The 20,044-nt window shown below is 47.0% G+C and overlaps 1 protein-coding gene across 2 annotated transcripts in view; it reads left to right on the forward strand.

The window, feature by feature from the left end:
• STX18 (syntaxin 18) overlaps positions 1-20,044 on the forward strand; it is a 119,205-nt gene that overhangs the window by 67,037 nt on the left and 32,124 nt on the right. For both annotated transcript variants that reach the window (XM_069593242.1, XM_069593243.1), the window contains exons 2-5: positions 7,271-7,338; positions 15,326-15,441; positions 17,264-17,341; positions 17,501-17,567. In XM_069593242.1, coding sequence (XP_069449343.1) covers positions 7,271-7,338; positions 15,326-15,441; positions 17,264-17,341; positions 17,501-17,567 — 329 coding nt within the window. The remainder of the gene's footprint in view (positions 1-7,270; positions 7,339-15,325; positions 15,442-17,263; positions 17,342-17,500; positions 17,568-20,044) is intronic.

Genomic DNA, 20,044 nt, shown 5'->3' on the forward strand with positions numbered 1-20,044 from the left:
GATGGACAGGGAGGCCTGGCTTGCTGTGATTCATGGGGTTGCAAAGAATCAAACATGACTGAGCAACTGAACTGAACTGAACAGCTTCCTTCACAGTCCAACTCTCACATCCATACATGACCACTGGAAAAACCATAGCCTTGACTAGACGGACCTTTGTTGGCAAAGTAATGTCTCTGCTTTTGAATATCCTATCTAGGTTGGTCATAACTTTTCTTCCAAGGAGTAAGCGTCTTTTAATTTCATGGCTGCAGTCACCATCTGCAGTGATCTTGGAGCCCCAAAAAATAAAGTCTGACACTGTTTCCACTGTTTCCCCATCTATTTGCCATGAAGTGATGGGACCAGATGCCATGATCTTCGTTTTCTGAATGTTGAGCTGTAAGCCAACTTTTTCACTCTCCTCTTTCACTTTCATCAAGAGGCTTTTTTAGTTCCTCTTCACTTTCTGCCATAAGGGTGGTGTCATCTGCATATCTGAGGTGATTGATATTTCTCCCGGCAATCTTGATTCCAGCTTGTGCTTATTCCAGCCCAGCGTTTCTCAGGATGTACTCTGCATAGAAGTTAAATAAGCAAGGTGAAAATATACAGCCTTGACGTACTCCTTTTCCTATTTGGAACCAGTCTGTTGTTCCATGTCCAGTTCTAACTGTTGCTTGGTCTCTCCTGGTAAAAGCTTTATGTGTGATATCAGGTAATGTGAGCATGTTTTTCCCTGTCAGATGCACTGGGACCACTGGCTACTGTTTTATAATCACTCTGTGTGTATGGTAGATGTGCTGTGTGGGGAAGTCCAATGTCTTCATGACTTTTGAAATGAGCCTTATTAAAATTCAGTCACTTAAGAATGAACTTGATTTATCTTCAGAGAAAGAAAAGGATGGGCCAGATGAATGCCTGTCATTTTAGAATGGAGTTTAAACAATTGCTTGGTTGAGTATCAGCTTTGTGGAGAAGCCAGATCCCAGCAGGCCTTGGAGGGTGGCTGTTGGCTCTGCACTGACCCGTAGCTGTTGACATTGCGTTTGACCTGAACAGGGCATCTCAGCGTTGAGTACTTTTGATCTCAAAACGTTCTGTGTGCCCTGTGATGAAAGCGGCCCTCAGAGATGCCCTGTGCTTGGATGGGACGGTAGGGCTGTCTTCATGGGTGGACTTGTAGAGGCTGAAAGCACACAGGTCCTTGGGTTGGGCATCACAGTCCCCCGTTTATTTTGAACCATTTATATGAAATGCGTTACTTCAGTGTCTTCTCATCTGTGAAGTGGGATTATAGCGAAACCTGTCCCAAGAGGTTATCAGGAGGAGCGAACAAATGCGCTGGTGGACAGACAGCGTTCGGCTGGTGCCTGCCACACAGCATGCACGTAATGAGAGTTCTCTGTCAACTCGTGCTGCTGCTTCTGCTTTTAAAGAAGCATGTTTATTGCCCTCCCTTTGTAGTAAAGCTCAGAGAGATTAAGCAACTTGCTCAAAATTTCAGTTGGCAAAGGTTAAGAGTTTAGGGATTTTATTAAAAACACCCATTTTCCCCCAGCAAGTTTTGGAGCTACCTGAAAGAAATAAGCAGTCAGAACGTGAAAAAGCCAAACGGAGAACCAGGCTGTAGCTTTGTGGCCAGATGTGGGTGGAGCTGGAGCAGACACCCTCTGCTGCCTGGCTGCGAGAGCGAGCGGAGCCTGCTCCCTGCCCTCTCCAGACCCTACCCCAGCCAGTCCTCGTCCCTCGGAAATGGGAGGGAGGGGTTGAGAAACAGAAGAGGAAGTTCATCCAGCTGGGGTCCCTCAAAGCCTAACGAGGCGGGCATCAGTGTCCCTTTCAGAGGAAGTAGCAGAGACTGAGCAGAGATGAGACCCAAGAAGCTCAGCCAACTCCCTGGATTTCTTACCCATTTCTCTGCTGTCTGCCCTGCTCCACCCAAACTCCACAGTCTTTTGCCAGGAGTCTGCTCCTCTGCTGATATCCTGCCCTGCACTATGGGTGGAGGTAGATGAACTCAGACAGGGGGAAGAGACCCAGCCCTGGAGGTTGCCTTCATTCCTTGTTTAAACCTTGTTTTGATGGCAGTTTGATGGTTGGTACTCAGGGTGAACAGTTACCGTGGCACCACCAGTCTCTATGACCGTCCTGGTTCCTGGCACACATCTGTGGGCCTTCCTCCCAGCATCCCGACAGTACTTAGCAATTCCAAGCCTCCTGTGTTGACAACACTGGGAATAACAGATGGGCTTGGAGGAGGAGACTTCAGTGGGGAAAACAGTCGCTTTGGATATATATGTGCATGTTCCCACTTTGAGTGACTTTTAAAATGAGTGCTCTGTGTGGAAACATTCAAAAAAATCTCTCTTGTAGAGCTTTCTGTATCCACTATAGTTGAAAACATTTTAAAAATCAGTGTCTATAAATAACTCTCACATGAAACCCAGTTTATATTTCTGTGAAAAAAAAAGCCAAAATTAAATAAGATAAGTAGTAACAGTTCATTGACCTTTTGATGACATAAATAACTTAGCCTTTGAGTCATATAGACCTGTGATCCATGCCAGTCCTGCCCCTTATTAGCCTGTTAGCTCACGTGGGCCTCAGTTTCCATGTTTATAAAATAGAAATGGGGGCAACGTCTAATTCATCCGATTGGTTTTGGGGAGCCAATGCCAGCACGAAGCAAGCATTTCGCTAGCTTCCTGGCACACACAGCGGGCGCTCTGTAAGTGCCCATCACTGTGGGGTGACGTCAGATGTGCAGCGCACTGTTGAATACAGATGCATGAAGAAACAGCCTGATGTTGCTCGCTGGGTGTTTTTCTGAATTCCCAAGCATCCCCCTTCGTGACTACTATGCTGAAAAACTGAACTTGCCACCTGCCAAGAATCTGTGCATACATTAAGAACTCCAGTCTGATAACTTAGAATACTGGGTTCCATCCAGGCTTCACCCCATGTGTCCCTGAGCAGATTACTTACCAGCTCTCTGACTCAGTTTCCTTATCTGTTAAAACAGGTGTGATGATGTTACTCATCTCGGGATTGCTGGGAGAGTTCCATGAGCTAACGCATTTCATGCAGAGATCTTGGAATAGAGCCTGGCACATAGTAAACTCTTGGTGAAGGTTTTGGGGTTGGTAGGGTGTTTGTTTTTTTTTTTAAGTGGTATTGATCGTCTTAAGTGGAATTTTAAGCAAAAACTTGCTAAAGTCTATTTAGAAATAAACTAGCTAGAGATCTGAGGTGGCTTGGGTTGCTTGTTCAAGTATGGGTTATTACTAGTTTGGCAGCAGAAAATCTGTACTTCAGAATCACCAAACATGTTAAAAGAGAGCGAAAAATGGGAAATTTTAAAAAATAATGTTTCGTTAAGAAAGCTATCAAGTGTGTATTGAAGTAGACAGTATTTATAAGGAGTCCGCCCCTACCCCCACTCAGCTGTCAACTCGTGACTGATCCTCTTTCAGGTGTTACTGTCCATCCATGTTATATTCAAGCAAATCCCAGGTATCATAAGAAATAGGGATCACATTTGTTATACTTTAAGTGAAACTTCTTGTAATCAAGTTTTCTGAGGGGCTTCTTGTTCTTGGCACTCACCCCCACACACCATTCCACCCTGGCAGACTGAACCTAGCTAAAGATGCGGGAGGGGGAACTTAAAGAGGGGAGCTTCTGTGTCTAGACTGTGCAGTGGATTCCCTTGGACGTTTAAAGCTTTATTGAAAACATTATGACTCCTTTAAAAAAAAAAAAAAGGCTGTTTCATATAAGGCTTTCTGCTATGTCAGATACACTATGACTGAATGTTTGTGTCATCCCAGAATTGAAGCCCTGATAGCCAACGGGATGGTATGGAGGTGAGGCCTTCGGTGCCTAATTAGATCATGAGGGCGGGGCCCCCTTGAATGGGATTGGTGTCCTTAGAGGAAGAGATTCGAGACCACCACGTGACGACTCGTCAAGAAGGCAGCTGTCTAAAATTAGGGTGAGAGCCCTCCCCAGGCCCCAGATATGCCGCCACGTTGGCCAGGACCTGCCCGCCTCCAGAACCAAGAGAAATAGGCGTTGGTTGTGTAAGCTACCCAACCTGTGGTGTTTTGTTATAGCAGCCCAAACTGAGACACAGTATGTTAGTTTCTTGTTGCTGCTGTAACAAGTTACCATCAATTTAGTGGCTTAAAATGACAAAAATGTATTGTGTTCTTGTTCTGTGGGTCTGAAGTCCACAATGGGACTCCCTAGGTTGAGATCAAGGTGTGGGCAGGGTTCTGTTCTCTTCTGGAGCCGCTAGGGGAGGTCCCACTAAGTTGCCTTTTCCAGCATGCAGACGTGGCGTTCATCCCTGGGCTCCCTTCCTCTGTCTTGAAAGCCAGCAGTGTTGGATCGAGTCCTCGCGTTGCATCGTTCTGACTCTCTCTTCTGCTTCCTTATTCTCCATTCATGGACCTCCCCGGATACTCCAGCGTAAATCCAGGGTAATCTCCCTATTTTAAGCTCAGCTGATGAGCATCTTATTACCTTCTTGCCACAGTGATTCCCCTTTGCCATGTAACATAATAAATTCACAGGTTCTGGGGATAAGACTTGGACATCTTTGGGAGGAGGGTGTATAGCATTCCCTTGCCTACCACAGTAGGTATAATCCTTAGGGTATTATTCAGTGCATGTGTGCTTAATCACTTAGTCATGCCCAGCTCTTTGTGATCCCATGAGACTGGGGCCCATCCTCTGTCCATAGGCTTTTTCAGGCAAGAATACCGCAGTGGGTTGCCATTTCTTCCTCCAGGGGATCTTCCAGACCCAGGAATCCAACCTGCATCTCTTGCGTCTCCTGCATTGGCAGGTGGGTTCTTTACCACTGAGCCACGTGGGAAGCCTGCATTATTCAGTGCCCACTATCTATTCAACAGGCAGTGAAAGTTTTTGTGCCTGACAGGCTCTGGGGGAAGGGGAGGACCCTTTACCCTCTAGGAGCTTGTGGCGCTCTGGTGAAGGGAGGCTAATCGGTAAGGAGTCATTGTGGTCTTTGTGGTCGGTGGGGAGCGTGGCAGGACTGAGGCCCCTCGGGACTTCTGGAGCTGCACTGTGAAGGGCCTCGAGTGCTGCGTTTGGGGCTTGGGCTTGACCCCGCTGATTAGGCGCAGAGATGACAATTAGCTGCTCTCTGGCAAGTCGTCTGGGAGAGATGCTTCCTTTGACTGCAGGGTGTTCCATAACCAGAATTCACGCCTCCGGAGTGCCCTGTCCCCTCTGCTCCCACTGCCTTACTCTCACTGCTTGCCTGGCCCCTTGTAGACAGGGGTTGGGGAAGGGAATGGGAACCATTGTTCTTTGTTGTTGTCGTTCAGTTGCTCAGTCGTGTCCAAGTCTTTGTGACCCTGTGGACTGCAGCATGCCAGGCTTCCCTCTCCTTCAGTATCTCCCAGAGTTTGCTCAAACTCCTGTCCATTGAGTCAGTGATGCCATCCAATCATTTCATCCTCTGTCGCCCCCTTCTCCTCCTGCCCTTAAATCTTCCTAGCATCAAGGACTCTGACCCTGATGCTCGGAACCACTGAAGCATATTAAACAGGAGAGTTAATTTGATTATATCTCATATGTGGTATAGTAAGCACCTAGTTTGCAGATCTAAATTTTTTTTTCCCAACAGTCTTAAAAGTCAGATTTTAAAATGCAGCGTAAGTGGAAAATTGGAATAAGAGGATGAAGCAGGCAGCTGTGGTTTAGTGGAAGACAGGCCAAATGAACTCGAGAGTCCTGAGCTTGCCTCCAACCCCCACCAGACACTAACCATGTAACTGTGGGCGAGTCACGTAGCCTCTGCAAGCTTCACATTCCCAGCCTGGTTGTAAGCACAGTGACGTCAGTGCCCTCAACGGGCCACTGGGGAAGAAGGAGGTCATGTGTGTGTGTGTGTGGAGGTTCCTTATGGAGCCGGGGTTGCCGAACAGTCTCAGTAATCTTTGTAATCTGGTAAATAAATGAATATGTGGCCACAGTTCATTTTTTTCTTTAATTCATGCTCTTAAGATGCCTGAGGGTGCTTTTCTGAACCGTATTTTTTCTTAGTCTAGACCCTGGGAAATGTAACTGAACCCCGACTGACCTATCCCCAGACAATTGCTGAATGTTTCTTTAGTGGTAAATACTGTTTTTGTATTTAGACGTTTACTCTGTCTGCAAGTACTGACTGACCCTATGCCGGGCTCCATGTTGTGCGTGGGGCTGTGGGAGAAGCTGGGCAGCCCCCTCCTCACATGGTTCCTAACCCCTGAGAGAGGCATGTGCGCAAAAGTGAAGCCAGTGGATGTGGCTGTGTGTAGCTGAGTGCCCAGTGGGTGGGATGCAGACATGCTTTTAAGTTCAGAGTGAAGTGAAAATTGGCCTGAGTTGGCCTTGACAGAAAAACTTTCATGCAAAAGATGAAAGTTCAGCAGATCCTTTGAGACTGGGGCTGAGTGTGTTTGGAATAAATACAAAGGGCATTAGGAGGAAGCAAGCGTGAGCTGTGGTCACAGAACCTCGCAGGCCCCCAGCTTAGCTAATCATTCTCTCCTGGAAGCGCTGTTGTCCATGTCGACCATGTTCCCAGTCTTCTTCCTACCTCTTGTTGTTTTGTTTCTTAATCCCTCCTTCCACACATAGCACCTGACACATGGTAGGGGCTTTCGCACGAGAAATGAGCCATCAGGAGTTCAGTCCCCTGTGCTTTTGTGTCCTCTCTTGTTCATCCACAGAAGTGGAGAAGATGGAGATGTGCTGTGTAGGGATATGTCACTGCTCCCGAATCTTCTGTTTAATTCTGCTGCTCTGCATGGACCCTGTTTATAAACTTAATAGCTCCAGCCTTAGAATCCATCCCCTAGAACACTTGGAAGAAGGAATGTTTGTCTATAAAATTTTAGGTAGAAAATGCTGAAGGAAGGGAACTGGCCTTTATTAAGCATATGCTGTGCAGTTACTAGACATATGCATTATCTCATAGAATCTCAAAGTCCCTTCGAGTCACCTCTTCACTGCTGTTGGTTCTTTCCTTCTTCCTTTAATTGTTGCGATCTGTGATTTAAGCAGGAGACCTAGGCCCAGGAATGTGGGTGACTTTGACAAGTCAGTGATTATACAGGAGTCTAAAATCAGAAGTGTCCGGTTTGGAGCTTCAGAATCCTTTGAAGACTTGAAGAGAGAGCATGCCACTCTCTCTCTCTACTAATTTAAAATTTGTTGCATATGAGTGTAACATATTTATCCATATAAACCTTTTGCTTTCTTTCTATGACAGATTTCACACATTGGCAAGCTGAGAGATTTTCTTCTGGAACATAGAAAAGATTATATTAATGCTTATAGGTAAGTGTCTGTTTTTTAGATCATGATTTTGGTGACTGTTCTTTGCCTTATATTCCTTGTGAGGTTTTCGTCCTCACTGTATACTAACTCCGGGTTTTAATGGGGAAGATCAGTTTGACAGTAAAAGAAAACCTGCAGAGCAGAATGGGGCTCCTCCAGCCAGGGTAAGTGTAGCCATATCCCACATCCTTAAAGTCACCACAGCCCCACAGCAGTGTCCCCTGAGGCGCACACGTGTTTGCAGCTCTGTACGTGCCATATATGTTCTGAAGCATGCAGAGAGGATGGGGCAGTGTCTCACTGAATGCATTACTGCTGAGCAAATGAAGAGATCGTGCCAGACACATAAAAATGCCATTTGGAGAGATGAGAACTCTTGCTTCCCTGAGGGTTTTTGTTAGGTTGATTTTTAAAAAGAAAAGCATTTTGATTGCGACCTCCAAAAGCACTTCTAGAATGGGCTCCGGCTCTCAATAAACTCAGGACTGTACTGCAGTGCAAATGTCATGCCTCCTGCTCTTCCTTGACCTCTGTTTGCACCCGGCTTTCGTGTGGCATATCTCCCATAGGATTCAGCTTCAACTGTAGTGCCTAAGCAGTGGAAAAGTTGGACTAGATACAGGAAACGACATCATTAGAAGCATCTGTTCAGGATTCCATCATTATAGAATAAGGGGTTTTGCCCTTTGGAAGCCTTCCTATCACACAGTTAGAAAATATGGAATAAATCTTCTGAATTTATAAAAGGACTTTAATCAATATGTGCAAAAATGGAAATATTTCATATCAGTTTTTTAACAGAGAAAAAAATTATGCCCCAGGTGGGTTTTAAATAATCTCTACCACTTTGTCTACTTTATGCTTTTAAGTGTATTTCATTTACATAGTTTTGGAATATAGTAAAATTATTATTCTAGTGCTTCATACCAAGTAAACCTTATTTTAAAGTTCTCAGTTAAAATAGTTGGTCAACACTAGATGGCAGTATAAATTTTATTTCTAAAGGTATGTATGTACATCAGATGCTAATTTTATAGTCTGTACAGATGGAAGTGACTGTTGTTTTGGAAAACTTAACAAAACTGGTGTAAGCCTATCATTTTCCAGCTCCTTTGTTTAGTACTTGACATCTCAGGTTACATAAGTGGTCATGGAGATCTCTCATGGAAATCCATTATTAACTTCCCTTTGCCTTCAAAAGGCATCCAGCTAAAGTGAATGCTTTAAACGTTGGTTTAGTTCAAGCTACTCTGTCTCCTTATTAGCCATGCGAACCTGAGAAATTCACTTAACTTGTAGAAGGCAATGTCTTCCTCTAAACCATAAGCCAAGTCCAGCTCACTGCCTGTTTTTGTACAGCCTGTGAGCTGAGAATAGTTCTCGCATTTTTTAATGGCTATGGGGAGCGTAATCATCATCATGAAGTGAAGTGAAGTTGCTCAGTTGTGTCCGACTCTTTGCGTCCGCATGGACTGTAGCCTATCAGGCTCCTCCGTCCATGCGATTTTCCAGGCAAGAGTGATGGAGTGGATTGCCATTTCCTTCTCCAGGGTATCTTCCTGACCCAGGAATCTGCCGCATTGCAGGCAGACACTTTACCATCTTAGCCAATAATCATAGTATTTTACCTCATAAGAAAATTAAATGAAGTTAAATTTTTGGTGTCATAAAGAAAGTTTATTGGAACACCAGCATGCCCATTCATTTCCATGTTATGTATGGATGGCTGCTTTTACACCTCAGCAGCAGAGCTGAGCGGCTGTGCCCAGGCTGTATGGCCCTCAGAGTCTAATATTTACACTCTGGCCCTTTTCAGAAAACCTTTGAGGAGTCCTGCTCTAAATAACGAGAGTGATGCTCAGTTGCCTATTAGTTAGATTCAGACAAGACGGTGCAGCTGAAATGCTGTGCAGAAAAGAAAAAAAGCAGTGGATTTATAAAAAGATTATTGTATAAGGCAGCTATTCTGTAACTTTGCAGTAGTTTTAAACTTCTCCTCAAACAGCACAGATCAGCTCACAACACTGCCTGTCAGTGTTCCCAGAGCAGCACAGCGTGGACTTACTCCAAGTCCTCATGTTTCTCAGGACAGCGGGTAGCTGGCCTCGGCTTCCCCGTTTCCCAGCCACTGTGGCAGCACACGCTGGGAGGGAGCACGAGGTCCCCAGGGCCCATTCCACTCTTGTCTACGCAGTGGTTGTATGGCTACAGTGTCAGCTCAACTAGCGCTCCTGAGGCTTCCTGAGTCTTGACGGGTCATCACCCCACTGAGTCCTCCTCCCAGTTGCACTTCATCAGTACCCAGAGGACTCCAAGTTCCGCTCCTGCCCCTGTTTTGGCTCCTCTGAAAGAGCAGGGCTTTGGAAGTCAGTCACCTGAGTTCTAGTCCCAGCTCCACCAAGTATTAGTCATTAAGTATACACAACTCACTTCAGATATTTGTGCTTTAGTTTTCATTTGGTTTTAAATAAAGTATGGATAATGTGGATAAGGGGTTTCCCAGGTGGCTCAGTGGGTAAAGAATCCTCCTGCCAGTGCAGGAGGCACAGGAGATGCAGGTTTGATCCCTGGGTCAGGAAGATCTCCTGGAGGAGAAAATGGCAACCCAGTCCAGTATTCTTGCCTGGAGAATCCCATGGACAGAGGAGCCTGGTGGGCTACAGTCAATAGATCGAAATGAGTCAGACATGACTGAGCTCACTCACGTGCAGTGTTCTTATGAGGACTGAATGAGATGTGTGTGAGAGTTCCTGTCACATGTAAGTCCCTTGGTGAATGGTTATTGAATTGGAACCCCATTTAACCTGTGGTGCAGGTGAGTCAGTGGCCATTTGATAAAGAAAGCACCTCTCAGGGCTTCTGGGGGCTCAGTGGTAAAGAATCCACCTGCCAATGCAGGAGACATGGATTCGATCCCTGATCCAAAAAGATTCCACGTGATGCGGAGCAACTAAGCCCATGTGCCACAACTGCTAAGCCTGTGCTGTAGCGTCCAGGAGCCATAACTGCTGAGCCCGCTGAGCCCGTGTGCTGCAGCTGCTGAAGCCCGTGAACCCTGGAGCCTGTGCTCTGCAACAGCTGAAGCCACAATGAGAGGCCTGAGCACCTCACCCGGAGAAAAGCTCAAGCAACAGTGAAGACCCAGCACAGCCTTAAGGAAGTAAGCTTATTTTTAAAAAAAGAAGGAAAGCACCTCTGTTTCCTGCCAGAGAGAGGAGGGAGGGAGAGAGGATGCCGAAGTCAAGCCAACGTGACACAGATAGACATAGTCAAAGCTCGCTCACCAGTGAAATCTGGGGTAGCAGCGTAGGTGAGATCTGCGGGCGAGTGGCCTTGCTGAAGGCTCCTGAATTAGACAGGTGCACTCAGCCGTTAGTGCCACGGAGCGGTCACAGCCCCAGAGCACAGAGAGCACAGAGGCCCCTGAGAGTGCATGAGAGAAGGAGCAGAACAGAACCTCCACTGCCACTAAACAGGGAGATCCCAGAGGAGAGGAGAGAGCAGAGCCATGGCTGGAGGCCTGTTCACTGCTCAGGTCCTTCTGCCAGGCTGCCAGTCAGAGAAGTCCCTGCCCCAAGGGAGGGGCAGGAGGGAGGAGACTGAGGAGGGAGGGAGGGTGTCATGAGAGGTGTGGATTCTCTGGTAGAAATAGGAGGACCAGGGAATAAGCATTTCCCCCCCCACACACACACCCAACATTCTCTCCAGAGGGAGAAGGGCCACCCTTATCTTCTCCCATCACACTCTCCCTCCCAAAGGTGGTAGACTATTTAAAGTCTTTTCTTTGTTTTACTGTTGTGCCTCCCAGTGCAGGGTGCTGGCCTTGGCCTGTTCCTAGTGATCTCTGGTGGCCTTGCTCTTCAGTTCGGTTCCGTCCAGTCACTCAGTCCTGTCCAACTTTTTGCGACCCCGTGAACTGCAGCACACCAGGCCTCCCTGTCCATCACCAATTCCCGGAGTTTACTCAAACCCATGTCCATTGAGTCAGTGATGCCATCCAACCATCTCATCCTCTGTCGTCCCCTTCCCCTCCTGCTCTTCATTGGCTTGAAGCAAAGTTTGGGTTTCCAGCCAGAGACTGAGGTCAGGCCGTAGCATTGAGAACGCCAAATCCTAGCCACTAGACCAGTGGCCAATGACAAAGCCCTGGCCCTTTGGCTTTGCAGGAAAGAATTCCCACAAAGGCGGAAGTAGTGAAACAAGGAAAGTGTTTATTAGGAGGGAGAAGAGTACAGTACCTGTGGATAGTAGACACATGGGTGGACTCAGAGAGTGTCCCACCCTTGAGGTGGTTTAAATCACTTATGTGGGGCATTTCTTCCAGATTTCCTTTGGCCAGTAATTTTCCTTTGGTTCTGAGTCTACCTTTGGTGCATCTCCACATCCTCCCATGTATGCACGTGCATCTCACAGCCAAGGGGGATTCCAGCAAAGAGGCCTGTGGGTAACCTTGACCCATAGGCCTCCCCTTTTGACCACTAAGGAGCTTTCTAGTCGGGAAGGTCTCCTTGACTTTGAGAATGAGAAATCTGTGGTTTCTTGTCTTTCATCTGGGCAGTGCCCAGCCTCCTCTCCCTATTGTCCTGCTATTTTCATCTTGAAGTGTCGGGAAAGGACTCCAGCTATTCACCCTGGTGGGCCCATCTATCTCCTGCCTCACTGGGAACATTTTGGATAGAGGGCGATCATGGAATTGAGAGAAATATTGCCTTCAGACCCAGAAGGCTATGTTGGTTTGACATAATTAGGAAGCTATAATTTTTCCCATAATGTAGAACTCAGACTTTATTGACCCATTTAATTAAAAAAAATAATAATGACATTTTACTAAAGCAGAACAGCAAGCAACCTAAGTAGCCTCTGGCTAGATCTCTTGAATGATTTTAATTAAAAATAATTTCTCCACCTCTGGTAGATAGACCTTTCCCTTAATATCCTGACGACACAACAGTACCACCTGGGGGGAGAAACTTTCTTGGTTTCTGTCGTTACTACTACTAGAATGACCATACTGGCAATTTCCAATTTAAAAGGTTAATATATAATGTATCATAAATGAACAGCACCTTTTAATTGAGTATAATCAGTTTTATCAAATTAACCTTTAGACTTTTTCAGTTTCACTGAACTGAGTTTCCATTAAGTCAAAATAGAGAAGGAGGACGTTAACCTCACGTTCCTGAAATTGGTCATTTTATAGATCGACTCCGTCCATGGGGTGCCTCGTCACTCGGAAGTGAGCACTGGTCTCATTTATCCGCCCCAACCCCGTTAGCCTCCATTTCCGTTTCCGGTTTTCCTTGAGCCAGTTTCTTGAGGGGTGGTACAGACTGCGCCCGTGTGCTCACAGCTCTTCGTCCTCCCAGCCCTCTGTCCTCCTGTGCCAGACTGGGGAGTTGTGGGGAGGGTTGATGAGCCTGCCTGCCCGGCCCTTGCCCCCCTTCCCCTCCCTGGGGTCTTCCTGCTCAGAGCACATTTCTGTCAGGATTACCGTGTTAAGCCAAATTAGTTAAGGAAATAAGACCCTGCGAAGGGCTGGAGACCATCCCTTCCCCTGGAACCTACGGGCTGCCTTCCTCCTTCCAGTGCTCGCCCAGAAAGTGTGGACGCTGGGCTTGGAGAGGGTTTGGGGGTTTGCCGGTACTGAAGGAGGAGAGGAGAGGAGACTGGCCTCCTGCTTGGCCCTGAGGAGAGCCCCAGCCTTACTCCTCCCTCTTCTCTTGGGGGCCTGTCCTAGGAGGGACACATTCCTGGGGCCTCTGTATCTCCATATTTCCAGGGGAGGCTCTGGAAGTGGGATGTCTGCAGGTCTCAGGGGAAGGGGTGCAATCAGACCAGGAGGGACCTGTTAAGGAGCACAGCTGTAGCTGTGTGTCAAACTTCTCACATGGGCCTCACGCACTAAGTGAGGTCATTCTGAAAGCAGTTGGTTATTGCTCCATTGATTTATCAGCCTACTAAATCCTAGGATTGCTGGTGATGATGGGGATACAGCAGTGAACAGGCAGACAAATGCCCCCACCTTTATGGAATGTGTATTTTGGAGGGGAAGATAGAAAAGAAACAAAATGATTAAAACATAGAATGTTGGAGTTCAGTAAATGTTTTTAGAGGAAGTGAAGAAGGGAAAATAGAAACTGTCAGGGTGGATACAAGTGTTTAAAGGTAGCTTGCTGCTGCTGCTAAGTCGCTTCAGTCGTGTATGACTCTGTGCGACCCCGTAGACGGCAGCCCAGCAGGCTTCCCCGTCCCTGGGATTCTCCAGGCAAGAACACTGGAGTGGGTTGCCATTTCCCTCTCCAATGCATGAAAGTGAAAAGTGAAAGTGAAGTTGCTCAGTTGTGTCTGACTCTAGCGACCCCATGGATTGCAGCCTACCAGGCTCCTCCACCCATGGGATTTTCCAGGCTAAAGGACTGGAGTGGGATGCCCATTGCCTTCTCCAATAAAGGTAGCTTAGGGAAGTACTTATTAAGATGCAGGGTCTTTGAGTAAACACCTGCAAGAAGTAAGCATTCAGTTCATAGAGATCTCAACCAGGGAAAGGACATCCCCGAAGAGGAAGACAGCCAGCTAGTGTACGTCCTGGTGCAGGGGTACAGCTGTAGTGTTCCAGGAAGTGCTCAGAGGCCAAGGCGGCTGGAGCAGGGGGAGGTGGGCAACTGAAGATAAGCCCAGAGAGGGCAGGAGCCAGAGCTTGTGAGTCACCTTAAGGCTCGTGCAGCTCTTGTAAGGGCCTTGGCTTCTGCTTTTAGGTGGGAAGCACTGGACATCTGTATGGAGGATTGATAGGATCTGACTGACTGTGTAAGAGGAATGGTAAGGCTGGTGCATTTGAGTCATCGGAGGAGGAGCTCGCCAGACACAGCAGACCAGCTGGGCGGTGGCAGTTAACGGTCTAGCCTTGGGATCCCAGTGACATGGCCCAGAGGGGTTAGCAGTGGGTGGGATAACAAGAGATCAGATTCTGGAAGTGTTCTGAAGGTGGAGCCAATGAAATTTGTTAATAGATTAGTTGTGAACTGAGAGAAAAAGAGGTGCCAGGATGACCCCAGGTTTGAGGCTGAGCAGCTAGAAGGAATGGAATTGCCCGCGACACAAGTGGGAAGTGGGCTTGGGAGTGGCTGCAGGCTCAGTGTGGGGCGTATTTGCAATACAGATTAAACATCTGAATAGAGATACTGAACCAGCAGTTAGATATATCCTTCTCAAGTTCAAGGAGAGGTTCAGGCTAAAGATATAAATTTGGGACTTATAAGTGTTAAACTAACAAAAAAAAAAAACCCACTAGCCTAGCCATACTCACCAAGAGAGCAGTGTGGACAACAGAGATATTCAGGGACTAAGGGTGTGCTATGCTTAGCCACTCAGTCGTGTCCGACTCTTTGAAACCCCATGGACTATAGCCCACCAGGCTCCTCTGTCCATGGGATTTCTCATGGATTGCCACGCCCTCCTCCAGGGGATCTTCCCAACCCAAGGATGGAAACCAGGTCTTCTGCATTGCAGGTGAATTATTTACTGTTGGAGCCACCAGGGAAACCCATGGGTAAAAGGTGTCAACAAAAAACCTGAAAACCAGCAGCCAAGGAGGTGGGAGGGAACCAGGAGAGAATGTAGTCAGGAGACAGGAGAGAGCAGATCAGGGAAGGGGAGCTATCAGCACTGTCCAGTGGGTGGAAAGTACCTTGGGGGGAAGGATGACCCCAGTGGTGACCTTGGAGAGTAAAGACCACATTTGGGGTATCAGGGCAAAAGGCTGTTTGGTCAGGAAAATGGAGTTGGGGCTGTAAGCTTCAGATGCATTGGTTCCACCATCTAGAACAATCTCCCACCTCTTAGCCTGGCCAGCTCCTCCTCATCCTTTAAGTCTCAGCTTAGCAGTCATTTCAGCAGGGAGCTTTGCGCTCCCCTTCACACCCCATCCAGACTCCAGGTGTGGGCATTTGCTGCTGCCCCTTCATTCTGTCCTCTCTCTCTCCGTCAGTCATGTCATGTCTGAATATGGGAGAATGACGGACACAGAACGAGACCAGATAGACCAAGACGCTCAGACGTTCATGAGGACCTGCTCAGAAGCGATCCAGCAGCTGAGAACACAAGGTGCGTGCCCTGAAAGGGGCAGCCGGCAGCCTCTTCACGATTAAGTACTCACAGAACGCGTGTGGCACAGCCAGTTAAAGCTCTCTCTTGTGCTCTTATTTAGGTTTCGGTCTCAGAGCTTTCAAAGTCGTCTTTTTCGTCAGTAGTGTTTTAACCTAAGCTGTTAAAAAATCATGCAAAGGCCATGATTCAAGTTAAACGGATGGGAAGAGGGAGGTGGAAAGGACCTCTCCAGACAGAAGCAAGAGTTTACCTTGGGCCAGGGTCAGAGAAGATGACTCGAGTGTGGAGGTGTGTGCGGGCGTGCCTGTGCTCTGGGCAGCGTTGAGTAGGGCAGCAGTTGACGGCATGTGAACGAGGACGCACGAAGGGGCTCAGCTCTCCACTTGGAGCGTCTACTGTAGTGACAGACTCTCTTGGTAAAGAGGACGGCTCTGGAGCCTTGGCTGCTTCTGCACCCAGGCTGGCTTCACGTGTTCAGGCCATGTGGCCTTGGGCAAGTCACTTAGTCGCCCTGGGTCTCAGTTTCTTCATCTATAAAATGGAGACAATTATATGGCATATTTCTTGGGGTCAACCCAGGGATTGACCCCAAGCCTCCTGCATTGCAGGCAGACTCTTTACCATCTGAGCCACCGGGGAAGCCCATTCTTGGCGTCACCATGAGAACTAAATTCTCCTAGCACCCTGAGAACAACAGCTAGCCTTAGGGTTACTACCATCATCTCACTTTCATTGATGTTGAATTTTTACTGGGGCACTGAGTCGACTTCCCAAGTTAGGTGTCTACCTTGATTCTCTTTTAATTTCCTTAAGCAGATGCAGATTACATTACATAGCGTGGAATTCAAGTGGTCAGATGCTGCTGTGCTCTACCCAGACTTTTGTTTGGGTAGCTTCCATTTGAACCCTGATGGACACCTGGAGAGTGATAAAAACTGTAGACTTTCCTGCCTCAAAAAAATATGCAGGTGCATCAACTTTTGTGTATAATTTTATGGATCCGTTGAATTCCCCATGTGAACGTCAGGTTCAGCAGCAGCCCTGTGGTGAAACAGATCACGTCCCCTACCCTTAAGGACATTCGTTGAGATACCTTGAAAATACATGCACATTAATACAATGAGAAATAAGTACCAAACCATGTGACCCTGGGCTCCTTCCAAATTCCTCATGTGTAAAACAGGCATAATCATAATCGCCTTCTGCATTGTTTGGGCCATTAGCAGTATTTTGTGTAAAGTACTGGCAGGGTGCCTCACACTGTAGGTACCCAGCCTCTACCAAAATATAACTGGCACAGACTCTAAGAAGAAGTGATGATTCACAGGAGAAAGGCGTCCTCATGGCTCAGAGAGTCAAGGTTTCCCAGAGAAGGAAGGTTTCACTCAGTGTCGGAGGTGAATGTGAGTGGCTGAGGGAAGAGGACAGGGCAGCCCAAGCTGACAGGCAACCGGGCAGGCAGAGGGGAGTGTGTGCTCTGAGTTTGATTTAAAATGGTCCTTGAAGGTCAGCTTGAGCATTGGATCCTGTTAACACGCACGGGGTCAGCTCTCAAGAAATGGCCCACGTCAAGCACGATCCCTTCGTAATAAACCGTAAATTATTTGACTGTAGTTTTTCTGCAGGTTTAATCTTTTACTCTCGCAAAACCTCATAAATCGCACTCTTTTAAAAATGAAATGTCACTTGACACAGGACTTGTTTTATAGCTGTGTTTTTAAGAATACATCTAATAAAGAAGCTGTTGTAAGGAAGCTGATGAATTGTTCTTCAGTGTAATTGAATACAGAGCCCTGAATATTGTCCTTTTCTCTTTCAGCCCACAAGGAGATACACTCTCAGCAAGTGAAGGAGCACAGGACTGCCGTTTTGGATTTCATTGAAGATTACTTAAAAAGTATTTCATTTTATCTTAAAGGTCACATGTGGCATTTCACAATAGGTGGGATGCAACCTTTAGCTTTGCTAGCTGAAGACTGTAATGTCTCACTGCATATAATGATACCTTTGCCTGAGAAGCAGTTTTAAATGGTCTCTGGTATTTTTCCCTGGACAGGAGTGTGTAAACTTTACTCAGAACAAAGAGCCATCCGAGTCAAGCGAGTGGTGGACAAGAAAAGATTGTGAGTATTGTCTTCATTGGTGTTCTTTAATTAACAAAAGTAATGATAATAATAGCAGCTAAAGTTTGTAGATGATGATGATTTAGTTGCTAAGTTGTGTCCAACTCTTGGTGACTCCATGGACTGTAGCCCACCGGGGTCCTCTGTCCATGGAATTCTCCAGGCAAGAGAATGGTGTGGGTTGCCATTTCCTTCTCAAGGGGATCTTCCCGACCCAGGGATCGAACCTGGGTCTCCTGCACTGCAGGCAGATTCTTTACCAACTGAGCTACGAGGGAAGCCCAAAGTTTATAGAGCTTGATTCTTGTAAAGCTTCAATTTCCTCACGAACTGCTGTGACCAGGATTCCCTGGGCACGTTCTGTGCTGGACACTTTTCTAGCTCACAGCAGCCCCAGGAGGCAGGTACTTTATGGGGAGGCTGAGGCTTGGGAAGTGGGGTGACTCACCCATGTCCCTTAGCCAGGAGGTGGCAGAACTGGAATTTGAGTCCATATAGAGAGACATACATATATTGGTCAGTTGATTTTCCACCAAGGTACAAAGCAATTTTAGTGGAACAAGGATGGTCTTCTTTAACATGAGTGCTGGAACCATTGGATATCCTTTGTTGTTGTTGTGCAGTCCCTCAGTCATGTCCAACTCTGTGACCCCATGGACTGCAGCACGCCAGGCTTCCCTGTCCTTCACCATCTCCCAGAATTTGTTCAAACTCATGTCCATTGAGTCAGTGATGCCATCCAACCATCTCATCTTCTGTCACCCCTTTCTCCTCCTACCCTCAGTCTTTCCCAGTTCAGTTCATTCGCTCAGTCGTGTCCGACTCTTTGCGACCCCATGAATCGCAGCACGCCAGGCCTCCCTGTCCATCACCATCTCCCGGAGTTCACTCAGACTCACGTCCATTGAGTCTGTGATGCCATCCAGCCATCTCATCCTGGGTCGTCCCCTTCTCCTCCTGACCCCAATCCCTCCCAGCATCAGAGTCTTTTCCAATGAGTCAACTCTTCGCATGAGGTGGCCAAAGTACTGGGGCTTCACCTTTAGCATCATTCCTTCCAAAGAAATCCCAGGGCTGATCTCCTTCAGAATGGACTGGTTGGATCTCCTTGCAGTCCAAGGGACTGTCAAGAGTCTTCTCCAACACCACAGTTCAAACACATCAATTCTTCGGCGCTCAGCCTTCTTCACAGTCCAACTCTCACATCCATATATGACCACTGGAAAAACCATAGCCTTGACTAGGCGGACCTTAGTTGGCAAAGTAATGTCTCTGCTTTTGAATATCCTATCTAGGTTAGTGATAACTTTTCTTCCAAGGAGTAAGTGTCTTTTAATTTCATGGCTGCAGTCACCATCTGCAGTGATTTTGGAGCCCCAAAAAATAAAGTCTGACACTGTTTCTACTGTTTCCCCATCTATTTGCCATGAAGTGATGGGACCAGATGCCATGATCTTCGTTTTCTGAATGCCAGCGTCAGGGTTTTTTGCAATGAGTCAGTGTGGCCAAAGTATTGGAGCTTCAGTTTTAACATCAGTCCTTCCAATGAATATTCAGGGTTGATTTCCTTTAGGATTGACTAGTTTGATCTTCTTGCAGTCCAAGGGACTCTCAGAAGTCTTCTCCAACACCGCAGTTGGAAAGCCTCAGTTCTTTGGTGCTTAGCCTTCTTCATGCTCCAACTGTCACATCTGTCCATGACTACCAGAAAAACCGTCACTTTGACTACATGGACCTTTGTTGGCAAAGTCACGTCTCTTTTTTTTAATATGCCGTCTAGGTTTGTCATGGCTTTTCTTCCAAGGAGGAGTGAGTGGTTAACACATGTTAACTTGTACTGTTGTCTGCTGTTAAGCATTTGCCATGTGTCAGGCAGTGTTGTTTATTTCATTTAATCCTCACAGCCACTTTGTTAGTAACTACTAGTATCTCATTTTATAGAGGAAATTGAGACTCAAGAAATTTGGGTTACTTGCCCAGTGTCACACAGCTGAACCCAGATTTGAACGTCAGATTAACCAGGGTTATCTCAAACAATGGGCTTTGTGTTGGAGGTTGAATGAAAATAATCTGGGTAAAGGATCAGAAAAGGTGTACACCTGTGGTGGATTCATGTTGATATATGGCAAAACCAATACAATATTGTAAAGTAATTAGCCTCCAATTAAAATAAATAAATTTATATTTTTAAAAAAAGGATCAGAAAGGAAGAATGGCTCAGGCAGGAGGGCAGGCAGTATTTGCCCAAAGCAGGTCCTGGGAGAAGAAACAAGGGCTCTGACAGTGTTCTGTGTGCTGTCGAGATGGGGTGTGGTCACTGGGTCTCACACCCACCAGAAAGAGATGCTAACTTCTGCTTCCTGATCCCAGGCGGTCCCTGACCCTTGAGACCTAGCAGGTCCCTTGAGTAAGGTAAGATGGGGGGCTCTTGCTGCTGCCTCCTCAGTTCCTGGTTCTCAGCAGAGGTTTGGACAAAT

This window comes from Ovis canadensis, chromosome 6, assembly GCF_042477335.2.
Source record: "Ovis canadensis isolate MfBH-ARS-UI-01 breed Bighorn chromosome 6, ARS-UI_OviCan_v2, whole genome shotgun sequence".
Lineage (NCBI taxonomy): Eukaryota > Metazoa > Chordata > Mammalia > Artiodactyla > Bovidae > Ovis > Ovis canadensis.